This window comes from Vanessa tameamea, chromosome 8 (genome assembly GCF_037043105.1).
Source record: "Vanessa tameamea isolate UH-Manoa-2023 chromosome 8, ilVanTame1 primary haplotype, whole genome shotgun sequence".
NCBI lineage: Eukaryota > Metazoa > Arthropoda > Insecta > Lepidoptera > Nymphalidae > Vanessa > Vanessa tameamea.
Window position 1 is genome coordinate 2,013,533 of NC_087316.1, and position 18,560 is coordinate 2,032,092.

Sequence of the window (18,560 nt, forward strand, 5' to 3'; positions counted from 1 at the left end):
CTATCGATACTATCGATATCGATAGTTTAGGTTAAAAGTAATGGTTTTTGCAAAACTATCGATAGTATCAATAGTATTGCTCATGGGAAGGTATCGGTAGTATCGATACTATCGATAGTATTGACACGTGACAATACTATCGATAGACTATCGATAGTATCGCTTCCACCTCAACTATCGATAGTCTATCGATAGTCTATCGATAGTGGACTATCGATATGCAACACTAGTGTGATGTACTCGCATCATTAAAACTATAACCCACCTACGCGACAGGTATCACGCTGTAAAAACTCGCGCGATTTTAATATCCTACAAAAATACTACAGAATTACAATAAATTTTACATAGTTCATCACATAAATGTATACTGTGGCTTTACGTTGAGTTGTGATTCTGATAATCGACCCCAATGGTTGCTTTAACAAAATAATCTCAATTACATACCATTCCCTTTTTTTTTTTTTTTTTGTTTAACGAGGAGGAAATGCATTTACGCATGCCGCCCGGTCGGGGGACCGGGACGGGTATGTGGGACTCAACCGGGGCCTAATGCCCCGTGCCAGGGCAGATGCCCTGTCCTACCCACTAAAACCATCCTCGGGTTTCCACCATGCCGCCGAGTGGTGAGGCCACGGGATCGCCAAGGGCATGCAACCGCGACCCCACCAGCGGCAGCCGCCGTAAGGCGGCTGAATATTCATGGAAAGCGCGCCTAGTGCGCGCCTTCCCCCTCATCCTCCATGTGGGAATGTGACGAACTCCCCCGAGTCCGCCACTGGAGGCTGGGCGTCAACGAAGCTGACGCCCTGCGGCGGATAAGATGGTAGGCTCCGCCGCTGACCGCCGGTGTAAAACACCTGGGAGGCTCGAGTAGCGAGCCCTCCCACTCCCTCCTAGCCAACGAGGCCACTCACATGGTCCGCCCTGACGCCGATCAGGGACGTACCAGGAGCGGCCCCGCGGCATCCCTCCCGCCAGTCTTAGCCGCGGCCGACGAGCAAGCTCAAGCCGGCCCCGTTGCCCAGGGTACACCACGAGGAGGTGACTGACATGTACCCCTTTAAAAAGGAACGGGTCTGGTTGTATTGGTCTCTATCCCACTACTCCCCGATACGGAGGGTTTTGGCTGCTGGGTTTTCCCTCAGGCCCGGTTCGCCCCTCCTTAGTGAAGAACCTGCACTCCCCAGATTCCTCCAGAGTGTCCATATTAACACCAGGCTTAGCGTGGACGTCCAGTCAACGTGAGTCACACACAGCGCCGGGACTCCCAACCTCAAACCATCCTCCGGCCCCGACCTCCGAGTAGCCGGATTACAGGAGACGCCACGCTCCCAGTCTCATACATACCATTCCCTGTATCAATTTTAAATATAAAAAATATTTCATTACAGTAAATTTCAATACATCATATTATAAATATGTAATTTATCTTTTCAGGAAATACTTAATTTAAAACTATAAGTCACGATGTAAGTATAAAACATACAATGCTGTGTGACGTATCTACCTTACATTCAAATATTTTCACGTGTATACAAAGTTATTTACACGGTTCAATTATGTAATTAGTGTTATCGTGTTTTTATGTGTGTGCTTAGGTTTAACATTATAAAATTTGAATTTAAATTTCGAATACAGTGTTGACAGTAGTGGAATAGTTTCTATTTATTTTAACGTTTAATCCTATGAAATTAGTAGAATTGTGTATAGCTAGGGTTGTCAAGCCGTTAATACTAAATTAAGACGCAGCATTATTTTTTTTAAAGATGTACATATTTTTTTATATAAGTTTTTAAACCTGGATATTTTTTTTACTTCAGCGTTGCCCTACTAACTTGGCAAACCCTACAGTAAACCTACAATCTTCAGTTGATATTCACATACTAACCACTTGCCCAAAATGGTCAGAAATAAGAGTACACGTGTTTTGCACTCAATGTATTAAGCCGATAAAGAGCTTAACGAAAGCCGGACTCGCAGGGAACGTAAATGTTTGGCTAAAATGCTAAACATATCCGGCTAAAACCGACCACCCATATACAACTAAATTTGCTTTAGTATTCAATTTTAACCCTTATTTAGCTGTATATAAAGTCGATGTAGTTTATTTAAACGTATTATATCGATTGCTACCCATTCACGGCGCCGACGTAAACTCTTCCTCAAACGAATGCCAAATCTCGTATTTAGGTGACGTCATACTGGACGATGTTAAGCGCAAGACGCCTAATCAACAAATAATTGAATTATGTTTTTTGTGTGTGTTTTATAGTGAAATATCATTCAGAATGTAATTACAAAACTGAATTTCAATATGTGTCTATATAAGTATTGGTATTTTAGAGCTAAATGCGTCTTGACACAAAAATAAAATTAATTACTCGATAAAAACACGCATTATATTTATTTTAAGTTGACTTATTTTATTAATATACTATTCAATTTTTATCTATAAATTTGTAGGTTGCTGTAATGTCGTTTTATTATTTGTGTTATTTCATTTAAAATCCATGAGTTTATACAAAAATTGTTGTCGCGAAAAGTCCAAGAACATTTGTTAATTAAGAATACTACTTGGTGTATTATCTTATTCACAATTTTTTGTTTCAATGCCACAAACGTCAGATAACGAGTCACTAGTCAGATAGTAATCGCCAGTATCAAGAGGCGTTATGTTTTTACGTAATTCTCAAGAGTTGTAGTATTTACTTTAAATTATTAAAATATAATGTTATATCCGTTATCTTATTAACTGAACGTGTTTTATCAATAAGAAACAATTTACTTTTTTAGTTGTGATGTTTATAAGTGACGTGATTTACTGTTTGTGTTCTAATTGAAAATGTGGTAAGTGTAATTATATTTTAGCATAATAATAAAAATAATTTGTTTTTGATTGAGTATATGGAAATCAATTGATAGATATATTTAAATGATTTAGACTATTTTCGCAAATATATTTAAATATCATCTAAATGTTTGTTGTAATAAAAAAATATGACTATTTTTATCTCGAAGGAATATAAATAATGAATTCTTTATGAATAGAAATAATAAATTCTCATTTAAATAAATAAAAAAAAACATTTGATTGAAAATCAGAAACAGCCGGAATGAGTTCAGGCGATAAACTGGTACAAACCAGGTGATCAGTCGGGGACCAGTGTAACAGAGGACATAACATCTAACTTCCCAAGGTTGCAGTACAGCATTGACGATGTAAGGATTGCTTAATATATCTTACAGCGCCAATGACCATAGGCTGTGACCACTTATTATCAATCAGCCCATTTGCCTGGGCGGCTATGTTATTAAAAAAAACCTTAGGACCTGAGGTCCTATCAGCTGGACAATAGACCAATAAGACATTTTATAGGTGTACTCATTAAATCATTTTTTTTCTCAAATGCACAATATGTCTGATATTTGATACTTTAACAGGTAAAAATATCAACAAAAACCGATAAAAATGGATTTCGTTATCGGAGGCCTGGCTGGTGCCGGTGCAACTATTTTCACAAATCCTATGGATGTGGTGAAAACGCGCCTACAGCTGCAAGGCGAACTGCGCGCACGCAATGAACACGCCGCAAGATATAGGGGAATATTCCACGCATTATACGTTATTGCTAAGACCGATGGAGCATTAGCCTTACAAAAAGGTTTGGCTCCAGCAATGGTTCTAGGGTTCTGTATGAATTCCGTAAGGTAAGTTAAGCGTAAAACTTGTAGTGTTTCATTTAAATTCATTACTTTCAATGACCCATGGTTTGTTAATTACGAAAGAAAAGGTGTTTGACTTCCGAATACATAAGATTATCTTCCTTTTTATATAACTCGGCATGACGATAGTATAAATATGTTCTGATTATGAAAATTGATAATTCTTATAATACAAAATTTAAAATATTTATATGTATTATTAAATGTCATAGAAACTTTGGAAAAAATTATTGTATAAATATTTTGCATCACAACTTTACTGGTTTGAGTCGCAATGTGCTTTTAAACGAGTACGGGTAATTCTTCAATTAATACCTGCATTTGTTTCACAGGTTAGGCATGTATCATATAGCTGAAGTCCAAGGTTGGACGAAGACAAAAGAAGGTGACATTAGCATACACAGGACAATGTTCTGGTCAAGTGCAAGTGGAGTGATGAGTGGCCTTGCTGCCAACCCTGCCTCTGTGCTAAAGACAAGAATGCAAGCAGCCGCCCACCCAAGTATAGCAGTAGGCAGGCAACATTCGTATAATGGTAATATACGAAGACCACGTAATTTTTTGCAATACACCAGATAAATGTCTTGAACTAAGTATAGTGTAGGACGGTCTTATGGCAAATTATTAATTCCCTTCCGACATAATTTACTTGCTTTTTTACAATATCGGATGTTTTATTTAAACATCGAATGTATTTTAATAAATAAAATTGACAAGTGATTAAGCAATTAATTGTAACAACAGTAACAGCCTGTAATTTTCCCACTGCTTGGCTAAGGCTGGCTGCCTCCTCTCCCTTTGAGGAGTAGGTTTGGAACATATTCCACCACGCTGCTCCAATATGGTTGGGTTGGTACTAATTGTTTATATTATAATATTAATTGTTACGTATACTCTTAATACATAGATTGCGCGAATGAAATGACCTCTCGACATTCTTCGCATAAAAATATAAAAGAACGCCTGAACCACCGAATCACCAGGGTAGAAACTTACTTTGTAAATGTATATATTGAATCCCTTGTTTTGTATTTATTTATTTGTTCCTGCGAATGGATGATTATTATTAGTAGTTCATTTATACTCTGGTATAATTTCATCAGGTATGGTTGACGGGGTCGTAAAAATCTACAGAATAGAAGGAATACGAGGGTTTTTTGCTGGTGTTAATGCTACCTGTTCAAGACTAGCTATCGGTAGTGCAGCTCAACTTACAACATTTTCGACGTAAGTTATATTTATATTAACAAAAGTACGACTATTATGTATCACGATTAGGGATTTTCTAGGTTCTCTATAAAAACCAGATTTAACATTAATTTAGGCTGAAAATTTTGCCGAACAATTATGTAAAAGCAGACAGACGTATTTGTCCGTTGTGCGTGTACTGCATTATACAGACAGAAGTCTAATACCAGACACGTACATATTTGGCCAGACACTTGCCAAATCTATGAATATCAACGATAATTATAATTTGTATGACAATCTTAAACATCTCATTTCAAATTAAAAAAAAGTAAAAAAAAAATATCAGGAGTACAAAATCTAAATCCAAATACGAGTAGTTGATGTCGATTGTCTACAGAATAAAAACATCTGGCTCTTAATTATTTCTTCTCCTGCAGTACAAAAGAAACATTGCTGTCTCATGGCTTGTTTGAGCGATATCCTCTTGGACTCGCATTCGCCGCAAGCTGTATCAGTGGCGTGATGGTAGCTCTAGCCATATGCCCTTTTGACGTTGTCGCAGTACGACTTTACAATCAGGGTAATCTGATTACCACTCGATTATTATCAGAGTTTAATCATACCACTTTTCACGCTTGACTGTATGAACCACGTGCTTTTGGTAGACCACCCCCTGCAATGCCCCTCCATTCATTTTATTTTCTAACATGTAATGATATTGGTGTTTATAAAAATATATTACGTAACTTATTCATAGTAGACAACACTCATTAATAATAAATCCAATGGAACACTGTTTGCAAAGTACTTTGATGGAATGGTATTTTATCGAGTCAGTGGAGTTTTGTCCAGCTTATTAATGAATTGCAGAGTGAAAGACCTCCTGCTTGCGCACGGTTATTGGGAGCATGCGCCCGCAACGCTCGCGTTCACAGCAAGCCTTGCGTGTGGAGTCGTATGTGTGTTGCTGGAAACGCCTCTGGATGTTGTCAATACAAGACTTTATAACCAGGGTAATTTAATTGCACTATGTGATGTAATTGTAGTAAAATAAATCATTTTGTCCTTGACATTCATTATCATCATTATTAAACGGTGTACTGATCGTGTAATATTTGTAATCATCATTTTCATATTGCTATTTTGTTGAAAACATTTAAAATAAAGGTGGGAGGAGGAATGTTTTATTTATGTAAGTATTTCGATTTATGTATTATGCGAATTTGCATGTAACCAAATATCTATCGTTGAGTTATACCACGTAAGTTTCTATATATTTTTTGTATTTTACACAGAATTTTATTTCAAAGTATAAATTGATCTTGATCAAATAATTAATCCTTTCTATTTGTATATTTCCGTTTATAATGAATTTGAATTGTCTTGAATAGAACAATTTAATATATTTTACCCAGTGACACCAGAAATAAGAACTTAATAAATAGCACTTGGTGGTAGGGCTTTGTGCAAGCCCGTCTGGGTAGGTTAGGTTAGCCAACCACCCACTCATCAGATATTCTACCGCCAAACAACAGTACTCAGTATTGTTGTGTTACGGTTTGAAGGTTGAGTGACCCAGTGTAATTGCATGGCACGAGGGACGTAACATCTTAGTACCCAAGGTGCGTTGATGATGTAAGGAATGGTTAATATTTCTTACAACGCCATTGTCTATGGGCGGTGGTGACCACTTACCATCAGGTGGCCCATTTGCTCGTCCGCCTACCGATATCATAAAAAAAACTTATTAATACAATTAATGTCTACTCAATAGAAAATACTGGAAGAAAAGTCGAGAATTTAAAAGCGCTTTAAAGATAACAGCTTTTTAACTTAAGATTAACTGCATCTTGAATTAGTAAAACGTCATCATAATCCACCAGAAGATGCGAATGGTTTGTTTTATTTACTTACAAACTTTATTATTTCAGGCCCTGCTTCGAAAGGTGAACTACTTTACAAAGGAGTTTTTGATTGCCTGAGTAAAATATATAAAAAGGAAGGACTCCATGGTCTATACAAAGGAATAGGTCCGCTTTATCTAAGAATAGCGCCTCATACAACCTTGTCCCTCGTCATTTGGGACATGCTAAACATATTATTTAATAATAAAAACAAATAACACAAAAATATATAGTTTTATTATCAAAGTAACAAATTTAAAAATGGTAAAACTAAGCATAATTGGTATATATTACACAAAGTTAAACAATCAATTGATTTTCATCCTCTTGGTGTAACGATTGATAACACATCAGAGGCGGTGTAAAATGAATTTCCCAATTTACTACGGAGGAGGCACTACTGATGTTATCTACCAAATCGTTATCTTCACATGAACAACTATTAATAGTCTCGATATCTTCTTCGTTACTATTTTTTGCTTCCACGGGCAAAACACCCATAACTCGCTGATATGTTTTTGCACAAATATTTTCACAAGCATCAGGCCGATATGCGTCTGACGAAACTTTATTTAGAGCAGCTCTCACGAGACGCCGCTGTAACCTTTCTTTTTGTTTTATTTTATCTTTATTATTTGTAGATTCAATTTCATAAATTAATGGCCTGTATTGTTCAGTATTGTATTTTGGATTCTCGGATGTGACTTGCATTTCAATGTGATACTTGCCATTATTTTTACTAACTATAAGCGTGGGCTTCTCCTCGATCTTCTTTTTGACACGTCTTGTCCGCTTAATCTCCTCTACGGTGGACTTTCTCAATTTAGCTTTATTAAGCATTTTTAGTAAACGCTTAGATACGGCACCTGGTTTCCAATCTTTATGTACCTATAGAATATATTATATATTTAAAATTGCAAGAAGAAAATTAATATTAAAAAGTCACTATTAAAAAAAACTTACTTTAGTATGTTTATGAGAGCGGCAAAACATAGTCGCATCTTTTTTTATAATATGTCATTAATAACAAAATAAAAAAAAAATTAAAAGAATCATACGTTTTATTTTTTTTCTTACGATTAATAAACGTTACAAAATTTAACTTAAAACAGTACCAAATAAAAAAACTTTCACTTAAAACATTACAAAAGTCGTCACTACAAATTGTCACTTCAAACAGAAATAAATATATGAGTTGGGACAGTGGACATAAAAGTTATTAAACCTGCGTCGCTGTGGTTTTTGTCGTCTGTGCAAGAAGTCGATCACGCTGCTGCTGTTTCATAACTTCCGAATTGATAAAAGAATGAAAACATGGTACATGAAACGAACTTAAGCTTATACCCCGGTCTTCTAGGGCCGCTAATCTTTCCCGTGGGCGTACATTTTTACGATGTCTTAATTTGAAATACGTCTTATTGCCGTATGCATCGACAGCTACAATACCTTTATCAGATGGTACGGGGTGATGACACTTGTTTTTTCCCTTTAAACTACCTATATTCATTTTATTAATTTCCTTTGTACCGAGTTTAGTTTTCTTAGAAAGAGAAAGATGAAACACTGTCTTAGGTTGAGGTATATTTACGTCTTCTCCGTGTGCCAACATGTCTTGTAGTGTAGAAATAAGTAATTTTCTGTCGCCACCATGACCTACAATTCCTAACTTTGATAATTGTCTAGGAGAAACATCTCCAAAACAGCTCCAACTTGTTTCAGACTTGTCATATTTCTTATCACCTGTTTTCCTTTTTTTTGTTTGGTCACCGCGATGTTTCTTTTTCTTTAAAGATCCTGCTGATGTAGGGTAATATTTCCATTTACCATTACTATCAATATATCCATCAACGCCAACAACTAACCATTTACCATTCATAGCCTGAAATTTTCCAGTCTCTGCGTCAACCTGCTCGCCGCTTGGCCCAATAAAAGTATTTGGTGCCCATCTGCCATCTGGAGCTATATAGCCATCAACGTTTATTTCTAACCATTTATGGTCAGGACTCCAAAAGCCACCTAAGTCACTGCATTGTTCCTTTCCATCAAGACCTTTAAAGAACCTTGGAACGATGTTTCCAAATCTATCTACGAGCTTAACTCTATAATCAAGATATGAATATTGTGAACCATTGTCTACTTTCATTATTTTTTTTCCTTTATAACTCGGATCAAATATTGCATTAGGAGGGGTAAACTCAACAATCCATTCATCAGAATCAGTATCAGAGCCAATCGATGATTCGTCTTCCGAACAGGAACAAGATAAGTTCATATTTGTAGTCTTTGGAGTTGGCAGAGCTGGATAACACAAACATTTAGGATCTTCTGTGTCAGGTAATATACCAAGGGCTTGCTGATATGTTTTTAAGCAAATTTCTTGACACATATCTCTAAAAGTGCTCTGTATAAATTCTCGTTGAGCTCTCTCGAGCCGTCTTCGTACTCGTTCTTTTTTCTTAAGACGTATTCGATTTTCCTCATCTGTTCTACCTATAGTGTATGTTACTACTGGCTTATCCTCATAAGGCTGTTGATTTAAAGCCCTCGGTTTTAAATAACTTTTCATCGTCTCCATAGTAATAGTAAATTCACCATCCTTTTTGTGAACAATAAGTAAAGGTCTTTTAAGGGGGCGTTTCCTTTTGTTTGTATCTTTTCGTTTCTTCTTAGACATAATTTGACCTGGATTTTTAGCTATCTTTAATAATCTTACCACGTGTTTATTCGTTGCACCTGGTTTCCACATAGGGCGAAACTATGAAAAAAAAAAAGAAAAAACAAAGAAAAATACAATAAAAAAATTAATTAGTTCATTATTCAAGTTAAAAATTTACCTTCATCCCTGGCACATCTTCTGCAGTCCAAAGCCAACCCATATTTTTGGGAACATTTTCTAATGTACCCGTACAGGGTAAGCCACATTTACTGTGCCCAATTTGAGGAGCTGTAAATATTAAAAATAATTAGAATATAAATTTAAATGTAACAAATAAATTATAGGAATATAATTGCACTTCTGCAAGTGTATTTTCAATACGTACGTATACCTTTATAACCATAATTGAATTTAAACCTGTCATCTTTTCTTTTTTTCTTGCCTTTCTTCGAGTCTTTTTCGGATTCAACGCTTTTCTTCTCATTAACCGTTAGAGGCTTATCAGAAGCTGCTGCTTTTTGTAGAGGAGAACTCATTTTTAAGTTCTTTTGATCATCTACTTTTTTTCGACTTTCACTACCGGAAGTACTCCATGTTTTTAACTTACTTTTATCAACGATTTTATGAAATATAGGGCAAGGTATTGGCATTTCGTGGAACGGTGTTTTGGATAGCTCATCACCAGCTAATTCGTACCCACCACAAACTTCGCAATACGTTGTTTTCTTAGTAAAACCAAATGTACATTCACAAGTGCAAAAACATGGATCTTCTCCATATTTCATTTTACCTGTTACTCCACCTATCACCTCTTCAACTTTTTCTACAGTTTTATTGTCATTACAACATTGGTTTCCTAAATTCGAAATATCTAAATTAATTCTACCATCAGCTTCTGATGGTGGTAATCTCCTGTGAACTCTATCATTACAATTAATATCTTTACATTTTGTTATTCTGATTTTAGCATCTTCATCTGATAAGTCTACAGAATTTGCGCTTGTTGAACTTGAACCTAATCTTTCTTTACCACGACAATCACTAGCACATTTCTTATATTTAATTTTTTTTAGAACACTTGGTCCTTCCACGTTATCTACGTCAGATTCTTTAGGAGAGTTTTGAGGAGAAGAGTCATTTTTAACAGTAAAATAACCGACACAGTATACTTTGTTACCAAACGTACTCGAAGGATCTCCAAATATATATTTTAATGTTTCGTTTTTCCTTTCGTTTCGTTTACCACCAATTGATAAACATGACCTACTCTTATCAATACATTTTTGTTTATCATCAATTATTATAGATTTGCTTTTAACCGTGTTTATTTTGTAGACTGTATCGTGCAATGATTTGATCAAGCTGTTTTCATCAGATTTGTTCTTCGTATTTGCTAACGAAACTATATTTTCTATTATTCCAGACTTAACATGAGTAACATGTTTGCTATTAAGCTTATTTTGATCGTGCTCTTTACTTTTAATATTGTTAACAGTACTTAAAATCATGTTGGTTTTTGAATTGTTTTGTGTGTAAATAAGAATAGGCACGTTTTTGGAAATAGACCTAAAGTGGCTTGTTATTTTGTTACCTAAATATGTTAACTTAATACTCAGATCAATTGAAACTACTCTCTTTGAGCTTAATTCATCATAAATGCTATATACACCTTGTGAATAAGGTGGTAGAATTGTCGTATTTTTTTCTACATCACTCAAATATTCAGTATATATCTTGTTCCATGGTATTACAACAGAACCCAGGTTTAAATTTGGATCAGTATCCCTCCATAGAGTCAACTCGAGTGGAAAATGTTTCATATAAGATACAAGTACAGGTAGTTTGTTTACTATTAATATTGATTGCCCCAATTGTGGTTTCAGGTTTAAAGATTTCTTGATCGTAGCATTATTTTTTCTTACCTTTTGTTTTGGTTGAACTATTACTTTTCGTGTTTTCTTAGGTAGCGATGTAGTTATTGGATTTTTTATCGTCGTCTTAAATATCTCAGCAAATTGAGCGACAACTTTTAATTCTTTCTCTGTTATGTAACACTTTAGGTCTTTTATACCTAACTCAAATAAAAACATTGAATCCGAAAGAGCCATTATAAGTGTATGATAGGTGTTACTTTAGTGATAAATTACATTTAAGGTTACCAAAATTATGAAAATTATATCAAACTTGTAATTTACATGACAGCCAAAATTGTATAATGTCAATAAGAATGTAGTTTTTCTTTTGTGGTATTTTTTGTAAATTTATTAGTATTTTTTTGATTGAGGTTGTCAGTGACAAATTTACGAAGAAGTTCGAACGTACCTAATCAAATCGAAAGGAAACTTAAGTTGTGAAAGAAAAAACGATAAGATTGTAAAAAAGATCTTTATTAATATACTTCACGAAATTCCTTTGGAATTTGCCTTTCTTAAATGCTCTGTTTTTGTATTTTTTATAAAAATTCGTATGACGCACCAAAAAATTATTATTCATCAAAAAATAAGTATAATATTTATTATATAATTGGTTTTTACCAATTATATAATAATTATTATAAGTGATTGAATAAAGATTTCACATATGTCTTTTCCAATATTCAGTATTTTATCATGTTCTTCATCTTCGAAAAAAAACTTGTGGTTCAACGAAGATAAGGCTGATAAGTTACTTATTTGTGCAAATTAATTGATTAAATTTTTAAATGGGCTATTGTGTTATTTCCAGCGATATTAATTGCGAAAGTACTGCAGAGACCGGCCATTCGTGAATTTATAATCTATAAGCTATAGAATCATCTATTCTTCTTAATATTATATATTATGTAAAATAATGTATGTAAGGAAGAATATTAATGATTTTGAAAGAAAATGTGATACTTCTAACATTAGTAAAAATAACAAACGCACTTATTACTCCTGTTACTTGACTACATAGACTCAGAATCTCATTTGTATACGGTTTTATAACGGATCCCAGAAATCTTTCATAATATCTGTTGCCAAAATTTAAAAAAATGTTATAGTAAGCTTGTGTGTAAAAGATTATACAATTTTCATAGTTTTTTACAAACCTCGGGAAGGAAACGATGGCCTAACAATATCTTTTTGATTTTGGCTATACCTAAATAATAATAAATTGACTAAAAGAACCGCGGAGTTTTTTTCGGTGGTTCTTCTCAGGTCAGGTAAAACTGGAACTGTTTTGTGGCGTTACCACTGCAGCACCAACAATTACTTTAGTGTTAAGTTTATATTCGTTTTAATTTTCTTTTAAATTTAATTTTGAATCTTAAAGTAAATAAAATACTTATGTAGAATAGCTATATTGTATTGTAAGGTATCAACAAAATGGCTTTCACAGAGGTCTTCAACGAATAAATTAACAGCAACCAATGAAAATACTGTTGTAGAATTACGATTTAATAAATTAATATAATGAACACTGTCATATATTTTTATATTTAACATATACTTTCAATATAATTTATAAAAAAAATATTAATATGCTAAAGCCTCCAAGCGGGATTGATGACTTCTGTTACCAGATCGAATAGGGCTCTTTTTATTTGCTGTCCTCAAATTTTGTAATGCGATAAAAGCGTGCGTATTCGAGGCTCGATTTATTTTAACTGGACTATTAAGCTCTGGCATATCGTCCATTTGTAGTTCGTTCATTATTTCGTTATATTTGGCAATTTTCTTTGCTTCCATTGAAGTTTTAATCCATGGCGATTGAGAATATTTACATTTTTCATGATTCACTGATACGCTCATGACCAAAGGGTACTTAGCTTTGCTCGATGAGTATGAAACTGCTTTTTTTAATTTCGATTTATCGGACCCTGCTTTATTTACATTAGAATGTGGAGATTTATCTCCTTTTCGTTTAATTGTTGTCTGTTTACGTTTGTTATCTCTTTCTTTGGCTGAATATTCAACTTTTGCTGAAACTCTTCCAGCCCTAGTTTCATTTGTCGTAGCTGATATGGTTGACTTTGATTTTGGACTTCGACTTCTTTTCTTTGAGTACCAAGCCCATTTTCCTTCTTTATCAATGTACCCATCGATTCCGATTTTTAAAACTGCACCAGTATTATCTGTGAAAAAACCTTCCTCAGCCGAGTAATACATACCATCGGGACCAATAAAATTCATTGGTGTCCACCGATTGTCAGGTCCTATATAACCGTCCTTGTTTATTTCCATCCAAACATGGTCTGGACTCCAAAATCCTCCTAGATCACTACATTCTTGTTTACCATCAGGACCTTTAAAGAATCTCGGAACTGGATTTCCTTGTTTGTCGAGCAGTTTTACCTTATAATCTAAATAGTTATATTGGCATTCATTTTCCACAATAACAGGTGGATGCTTAGCCTTAATATCCCATCGAGCTGCAGGCGGAGTAAACTCTATAGTCCATTCATCGTTATCTGTGTCGCTACTGGATATAGACCCTTCATCAGAACATGAACAAGAATCAATGGGTGGGCTTATATTTTGAACGGCTTCAGTGTGACAAGGACAATCAGGATCATTAGGGTTAGATAAAGGTAACAAGCCAATAGCTTGATTATAAGCTTTCAAACATATTTCTTGACATCGGTCTCGAAAAGTCGACTGCAATAAGCGACTTTTTCTTCTCGTTTCTCTGCGCTCTCTTCGCTCACGTTGCATTTGAATCTTCCGTTTTTCTTCCTCGGTTTTTCCGATTGTGTAAACTAGTGGTGGTTTTTCATCGTAAGGATATTGAAATAAGAGTCGTTCATTTGAGTATTTCTTAAATACTTCCATTTGAACTGAGTATTCACCGTTTTGCTTTTTAACTACTAACGTTGGTTTCATTTCTATTTTCTTCTTCCTTTGCATCATTGCTCTCTTTTTTTTAGCTATAATGTCGACACCTTCTCTTATAGCTCTGTATCGTCTAACTAAAATTTTATTAGCTGCGCCTGGCTTCCATTTAGGTCGAGGCTGAAATTGTTAATGCTGTTTTTATGAACACATTTTATACAGCTGTATTGACTAATTAACCATAATCCATTACAAATAATAAAACACACGAATGATCTAATTAATATCAACTTTATTGGCAAAAAAAAAATCATATACAGATAATATTAGATTTTCATTTTCTTCAGAATCTTCGATAATCCGTTTTCTCCGAATTGCGACTGGAAACGTACAACTTTAAAAGGATATTGAAATCACTTTATTTCATTACTTTTTTATGCAGTTATTTCATTATTATTATTTCTTCTTATGTATGTAATCTTAACTAAATATATTTTTAAAAAAAACTTACCAAAAATAAAACAAAAAAATTGATTTATATTGAGTCAATAAATTTCACTTTCAATATTTGTACTTTATCATTCGAATACCAGAGCCTGTTTAAATTAAGAATAAAAAAGAAAATATGTATTTTCGAAAATATGACACAGATTATATTAAGGAATCATACGTTTTTTTTTCCGTCGAATTATTATCGTTCTTAATTTTTTTTTTTAATATTTGTTAATATAAGTAAAATAATAAAGTCGTTTTTCACTTTCTAGGCTACAGACATCATGAATATATTATAAATATATTATTACAAAACATAACATTCGCCTGAAATGTAATAGTTCAGATTCGAGCCTTAGTGTGTGAAAATAAATGTGTAAAGAAAATAAAAATGCAAATTGCGCACTCTAATGCTGAGCATATTTGCGATGATACAAATTGTTCAACATTGTAAACTTACTTGACAGCATGTGAATGTTCAAAATTTAATCTTAGGTTAGGTTAGCCGAATAATTCTAGGCAAAATGTTTTAAATATATTTTTAATTTTATAGTCACATAGTACGTGCATCTTAAGCGATGATTGCGGGTTCTAACCCAGCGAAGTACCAGTGAATTTCCATGAGCTTAATTTGGAGTGAAGGAAAACATCGGATGGAAACCTGCATGTATCTAATTTGAATGAAATTTTGTCACATGTGCTTATACCAACCCGCATCGGAACAGCGTGGTGGAATAGGATCCAAACGAAAAGGAAAGGAGGCCGTAGCCCAGCAGTGGGACATTACAGGCTGTCACTTTATTAAAATTTGATTACTATGTAATGTTAATACTTGTAGGTAATTCTCATTGGTTTAGTGACTAGCATATAAGGATGCAGATCCTAGTCTATTTTCCCTTAGGAGTGCCATGCCCGTAAAAATCTAAGTTGGTCAAGAGAACATAATCGTTTGAAAAGCATTTGATTACAATGTACCTACATCTATATTATAACGAGGTCGTCAAAGCCTAAGACTTTCGTACCTTCATTCCTGGAATATCTTCCGCAGTCCAATTCCAACCCATATGCTTAGGTACTGGCGGGTATGGATATTTTGTTTCCTGTTTACTTTCCGCTACTGAAAATTCTACAATTCATTTTATAATAATAGATCAATTAGTGATTTTATTTTTAAATGAGTTATTTTATTCTTTTTTGTGTAACTTACGTGTTTCTTCTACATTTGCTGTGAATTTACCGATTTTTTTCTTTTCTTCTTTTGGCTTTTTAACAATTTTATTTTCATTCTTATCTTTTTTACTATCTATTTTCTTATCAGAAAAACTCTTCATTGAGCGCGTAACAGTAAGTCTTCTCTGATCAGCATGACCAAGCTTAGAACCAGTAATTCGTGAGCTTTTATTACTTATGGTATCAGGAGGTACTTTATTCTCCTGCTCTTCTGGCCATGGACTCTGAACTTTGATATATTTTTTATCGTACAACTTATGATATACAGGACAAGGGTGTGGCTTTGCGTATTCAGGCATTACTTTGACGTCTTCTCCTAAACATTCATAGCCGCCACAAACTGCACAATATGTCGTATTCTTAGAAAGCTTAAACGAGCATATACAATCGCAATAACATGGATCATCATCAGCAGTCGTTCTTTTTTTCTGACTTGAAATGCCATCAACTATGAAGTCTTTTACTTTTTCAGCGACGTCACAAGATTTTACACAACAGGGGTTGTATATTTCATCAAAATTGATTACAATATCACTATCTGCCGGACTAGGGGGATATTTATCTAATTTAGGGCAAACTAGTTCGTGACAGCCTAAATCTTCATTAATCACGTCTTTACATAATTTGTCTGTTAAGTTAGAACAAGTGCTTTTAGAACAAGATATTTTTTCAGAAGGTTTCATGCTTGGACATTCTGTGGAACAATATCGGTATTTTGATGATTTGTCTGTACCACTAGGAGATGACGTTCCAGTATTTTCCTTGTTAAAATCATGTTCAACTGTAAAATAGTAAACATTGTAAGTTGGCTGCTTTTCAGGTGCAGTGGTAAAAGGACATGCCTTTCCTTCGCATTTGCTGTTCTCGCTATCACTTTCAGCACAGTTTTTATAGCAAGAAGAATGGCAAGATTCCTTTTTCGTAAGAGCATCTTGCATTTGCTTTACACAACCACACTGTGTAGATAATCCTTCCAACGTAGAGCCTTCTTTAAAAACGCCATCGTGACGAAGAAATTCTTGAATTTTTTCAGCTATTCTACATTCTTTACTTCCGCAGGGACCAATTATGTTACTGATATCAACTTCTTTATTATCTTCGTCAATCAGATTTTCAATATAAGCTCTCATATCCCTCGCTATTCTACAATCAGCTCTACCACATGGACCCCTTATGTTAGCAATATCGAATGTTTTATCACGTGTATCATCCGTTTTCTTTCCTATCTGATTACACATTGGACAAGGTTCAGACTGGGCTGTATTCTTAAATCGTTCAGCAAATGATCCTTCCGGCCAATTTGTTTCTTTACAATAACATAGCCTATCAATATCAGTTGCTTTAATTCTAGGCCGTATCGTCGGACGTGGTGTTAACATTCTCATGTTGTCATTGCAAGATACTATAATTTTTCTAACGTAATCAATGATATGATCTATATCAGGGCACGTTTGTGGTGCTTTATATATCGACTCTGGTGGCTTATCAGCGTTATTCATACAACAATAATCACCTTCATTAAAGAATGTAAGATTCGCTCCTGGAGCATTTTTGTAATCAGCAAAAGCAATTTTATTTGACTTGGGTTTATCTTTTACAAAATTATTTTCGATTTTGTTACAATTTTCTACAAACACTTCGTCAGTGGTTTTCATTGTACATATATATGATGTTGTCTTAGAATTAATTCCGGTGTACAAAACTTTTTTTACAGATGGATCTTCTGAAAGTGTACGAAAAGCTGTTGTTACTCTATCTGTCAAATAAGTTAGTTTAACTTGGATTCCTAACTTCGCCATTAACTTTGCGGTACCTTCTTCAAATATGTTGTATTCATCATTTACCGTAACTGGTTGAGATTCTTCAAAGTTGCATATTTTTTCTAAATAAGTATAAAAAGCAGCATCCCAAGGAATTTGACAGGAACCAATATAAGTGAGATTGTCTTCTTTACTCCACAATGCCAACTCTAATGGGATTTTTCTCATGTTTTGTATTAAGAATTCTGCAGTACTTGAAAATAAAACAGACTGACCGGACTGTATGACTGGTTCCGGAGGTGGTTCTTCTTCTTTTCCCTTTTTGCCCATTTTTGGCTTCGGTGGTTTTTTGCCCTTCTTTCCCGGCGGTTCTGGTGGTAATGGAGGTGGTTCTGGTATGACTATATGCATTTGTTTTGGATCTTTTAGTTCCAATGAGAATATATCACCAAAATCACTTCTGATGATCAAATATCGACTTTCAACCAAACTTTTAACACTTTCCACCACAACCTCAAAAAGAAACATGGCGCTTGTTACAGCCATTTTTCACTTTTTTTATAAGTATTTATTAGCATTTATTACAATTTCACATATTTTTCTTTTATTTTAATTTTGTTAAAATTTTACATTACATATGAATTTTTCAACTTTATCAGTAATCAAATGAAAATATCATGCGCAACTGAAAAAAAAATTAAACTATTTGCAACCAGTTACACACATTTTTATAAGTATCATAATTTATTATAAAGTGTAGTATTCATAATTTCAGAACGTATTTTCAATCAGCTGATTTAATGTCGTA

General features: G+C 34.3%; 3 protein-coding genes across 7 annotated transcripts; 1 reads left to right on the plus strand and 2 right to left on the minus strand.

The window, feature by feature from the left end:
• The first annotated feature begins 3,439 nt into the window (after positions 1-3,439).
• LOC113396296 (solute carrier family 25 member 35) lies at positions 3,440-7,047 on the plus strand. Of its 3 annotated transcripts, none has more exons than XM_026634193.2 (5): positions 3,440-3,711; positions 4,059-4,261; positions 4,830-4,953; positions 5,355-5,497; positions 6,849-7,047. In XM_026634193.2, the coding sequence occupies exons 1-5, from the start codon at positions 3,473-3,475 to the stop codon at positions 7,037-7,039; spliced, it is 900 nt and encodes a 299-aa protein (XP_026489978.2). In that variant the 5' UTR covers positions 3,440-3,472; the 3' UTR covers positions 7,040-7,047. The 3 variants fall into 3 exon arrangements, with proteins under 3 accessions (XP_026489978.2, XP_026489979.2, XP_064071671.1); XM_026634194.2 differs by lacking the exon at positions 5,355-5,497 and adding an exon at positions 5,788-5,930; XM_064215601.1 differs by lacking the exon at positions 6,849-7,047 and adding an exon at positions 5,788-5,930.
• Positions 7,048-7,068: 21 nt separating this feature from the next.
• On the minus strand, positions 7,069-11,697 carry LOC113396257 (uncharacterized). 3 transcript variants are annotated; one of them, XM_064215603.1, is made up of 3 exons: positions 9,863-11,697; positions 9,656-9,765; positions 7,069-7,709 (listed from the first exon to the last, which is right to left on the minus strand). In XM_064215603.1, exons 1-3 carry the CDS (start codon positions 11,583-11,585, stop codon positions 7,122-7,124), a joined length of 2,421 nt encoding a protein of 806 aa, XP_064071673.1. In that variant the 5' UTR covers positions 11,586-11,697; the 3' UTR covers positions 7,069-7,121. The 3 variants fall into 3 exon arrangements, with proteins under 3 accessions (XP_064071673.1, XP_064071672.1, XP_026489917.2); XM_064215602.1 differs by lacking the exon at positions 7,069-7,709 and adding an exon at positions 7,865-9,576 and having other exon boundaries at positions 9,869-11,697; XM_026634132.2 differs by lacking the exon at positions 7,069-7,709 and adding an exon at positions 7,865-9,576.
• Positions 11,698-12,967: 1,270 nt separating this feature from the next.
• Positions 12,968-18,339, minus strand: LOC113396256 (uncharacterized). Its single transcript, XM_026634130.2, has 3 exons — positions 15,970-18,339; positions 15,785-15,888; positions 12,968-14,450 (listed from the first exon to the last, which is right to left on the minus strand). Exons 1-3 carry the CDS (start codon positions 18,296-18,298, stop codon positions 12,975-12,977), a joined length of 3,909 nt encoding a protein of 1,302 aa, XP_026489915.2. The 5' UTR covers positions 18,299-18,339; the 3' UTR covers positions 12,968-12,974.
• Between the last annotated feature and the right edge of the window lie 221 nt (positions 18,340-18,560).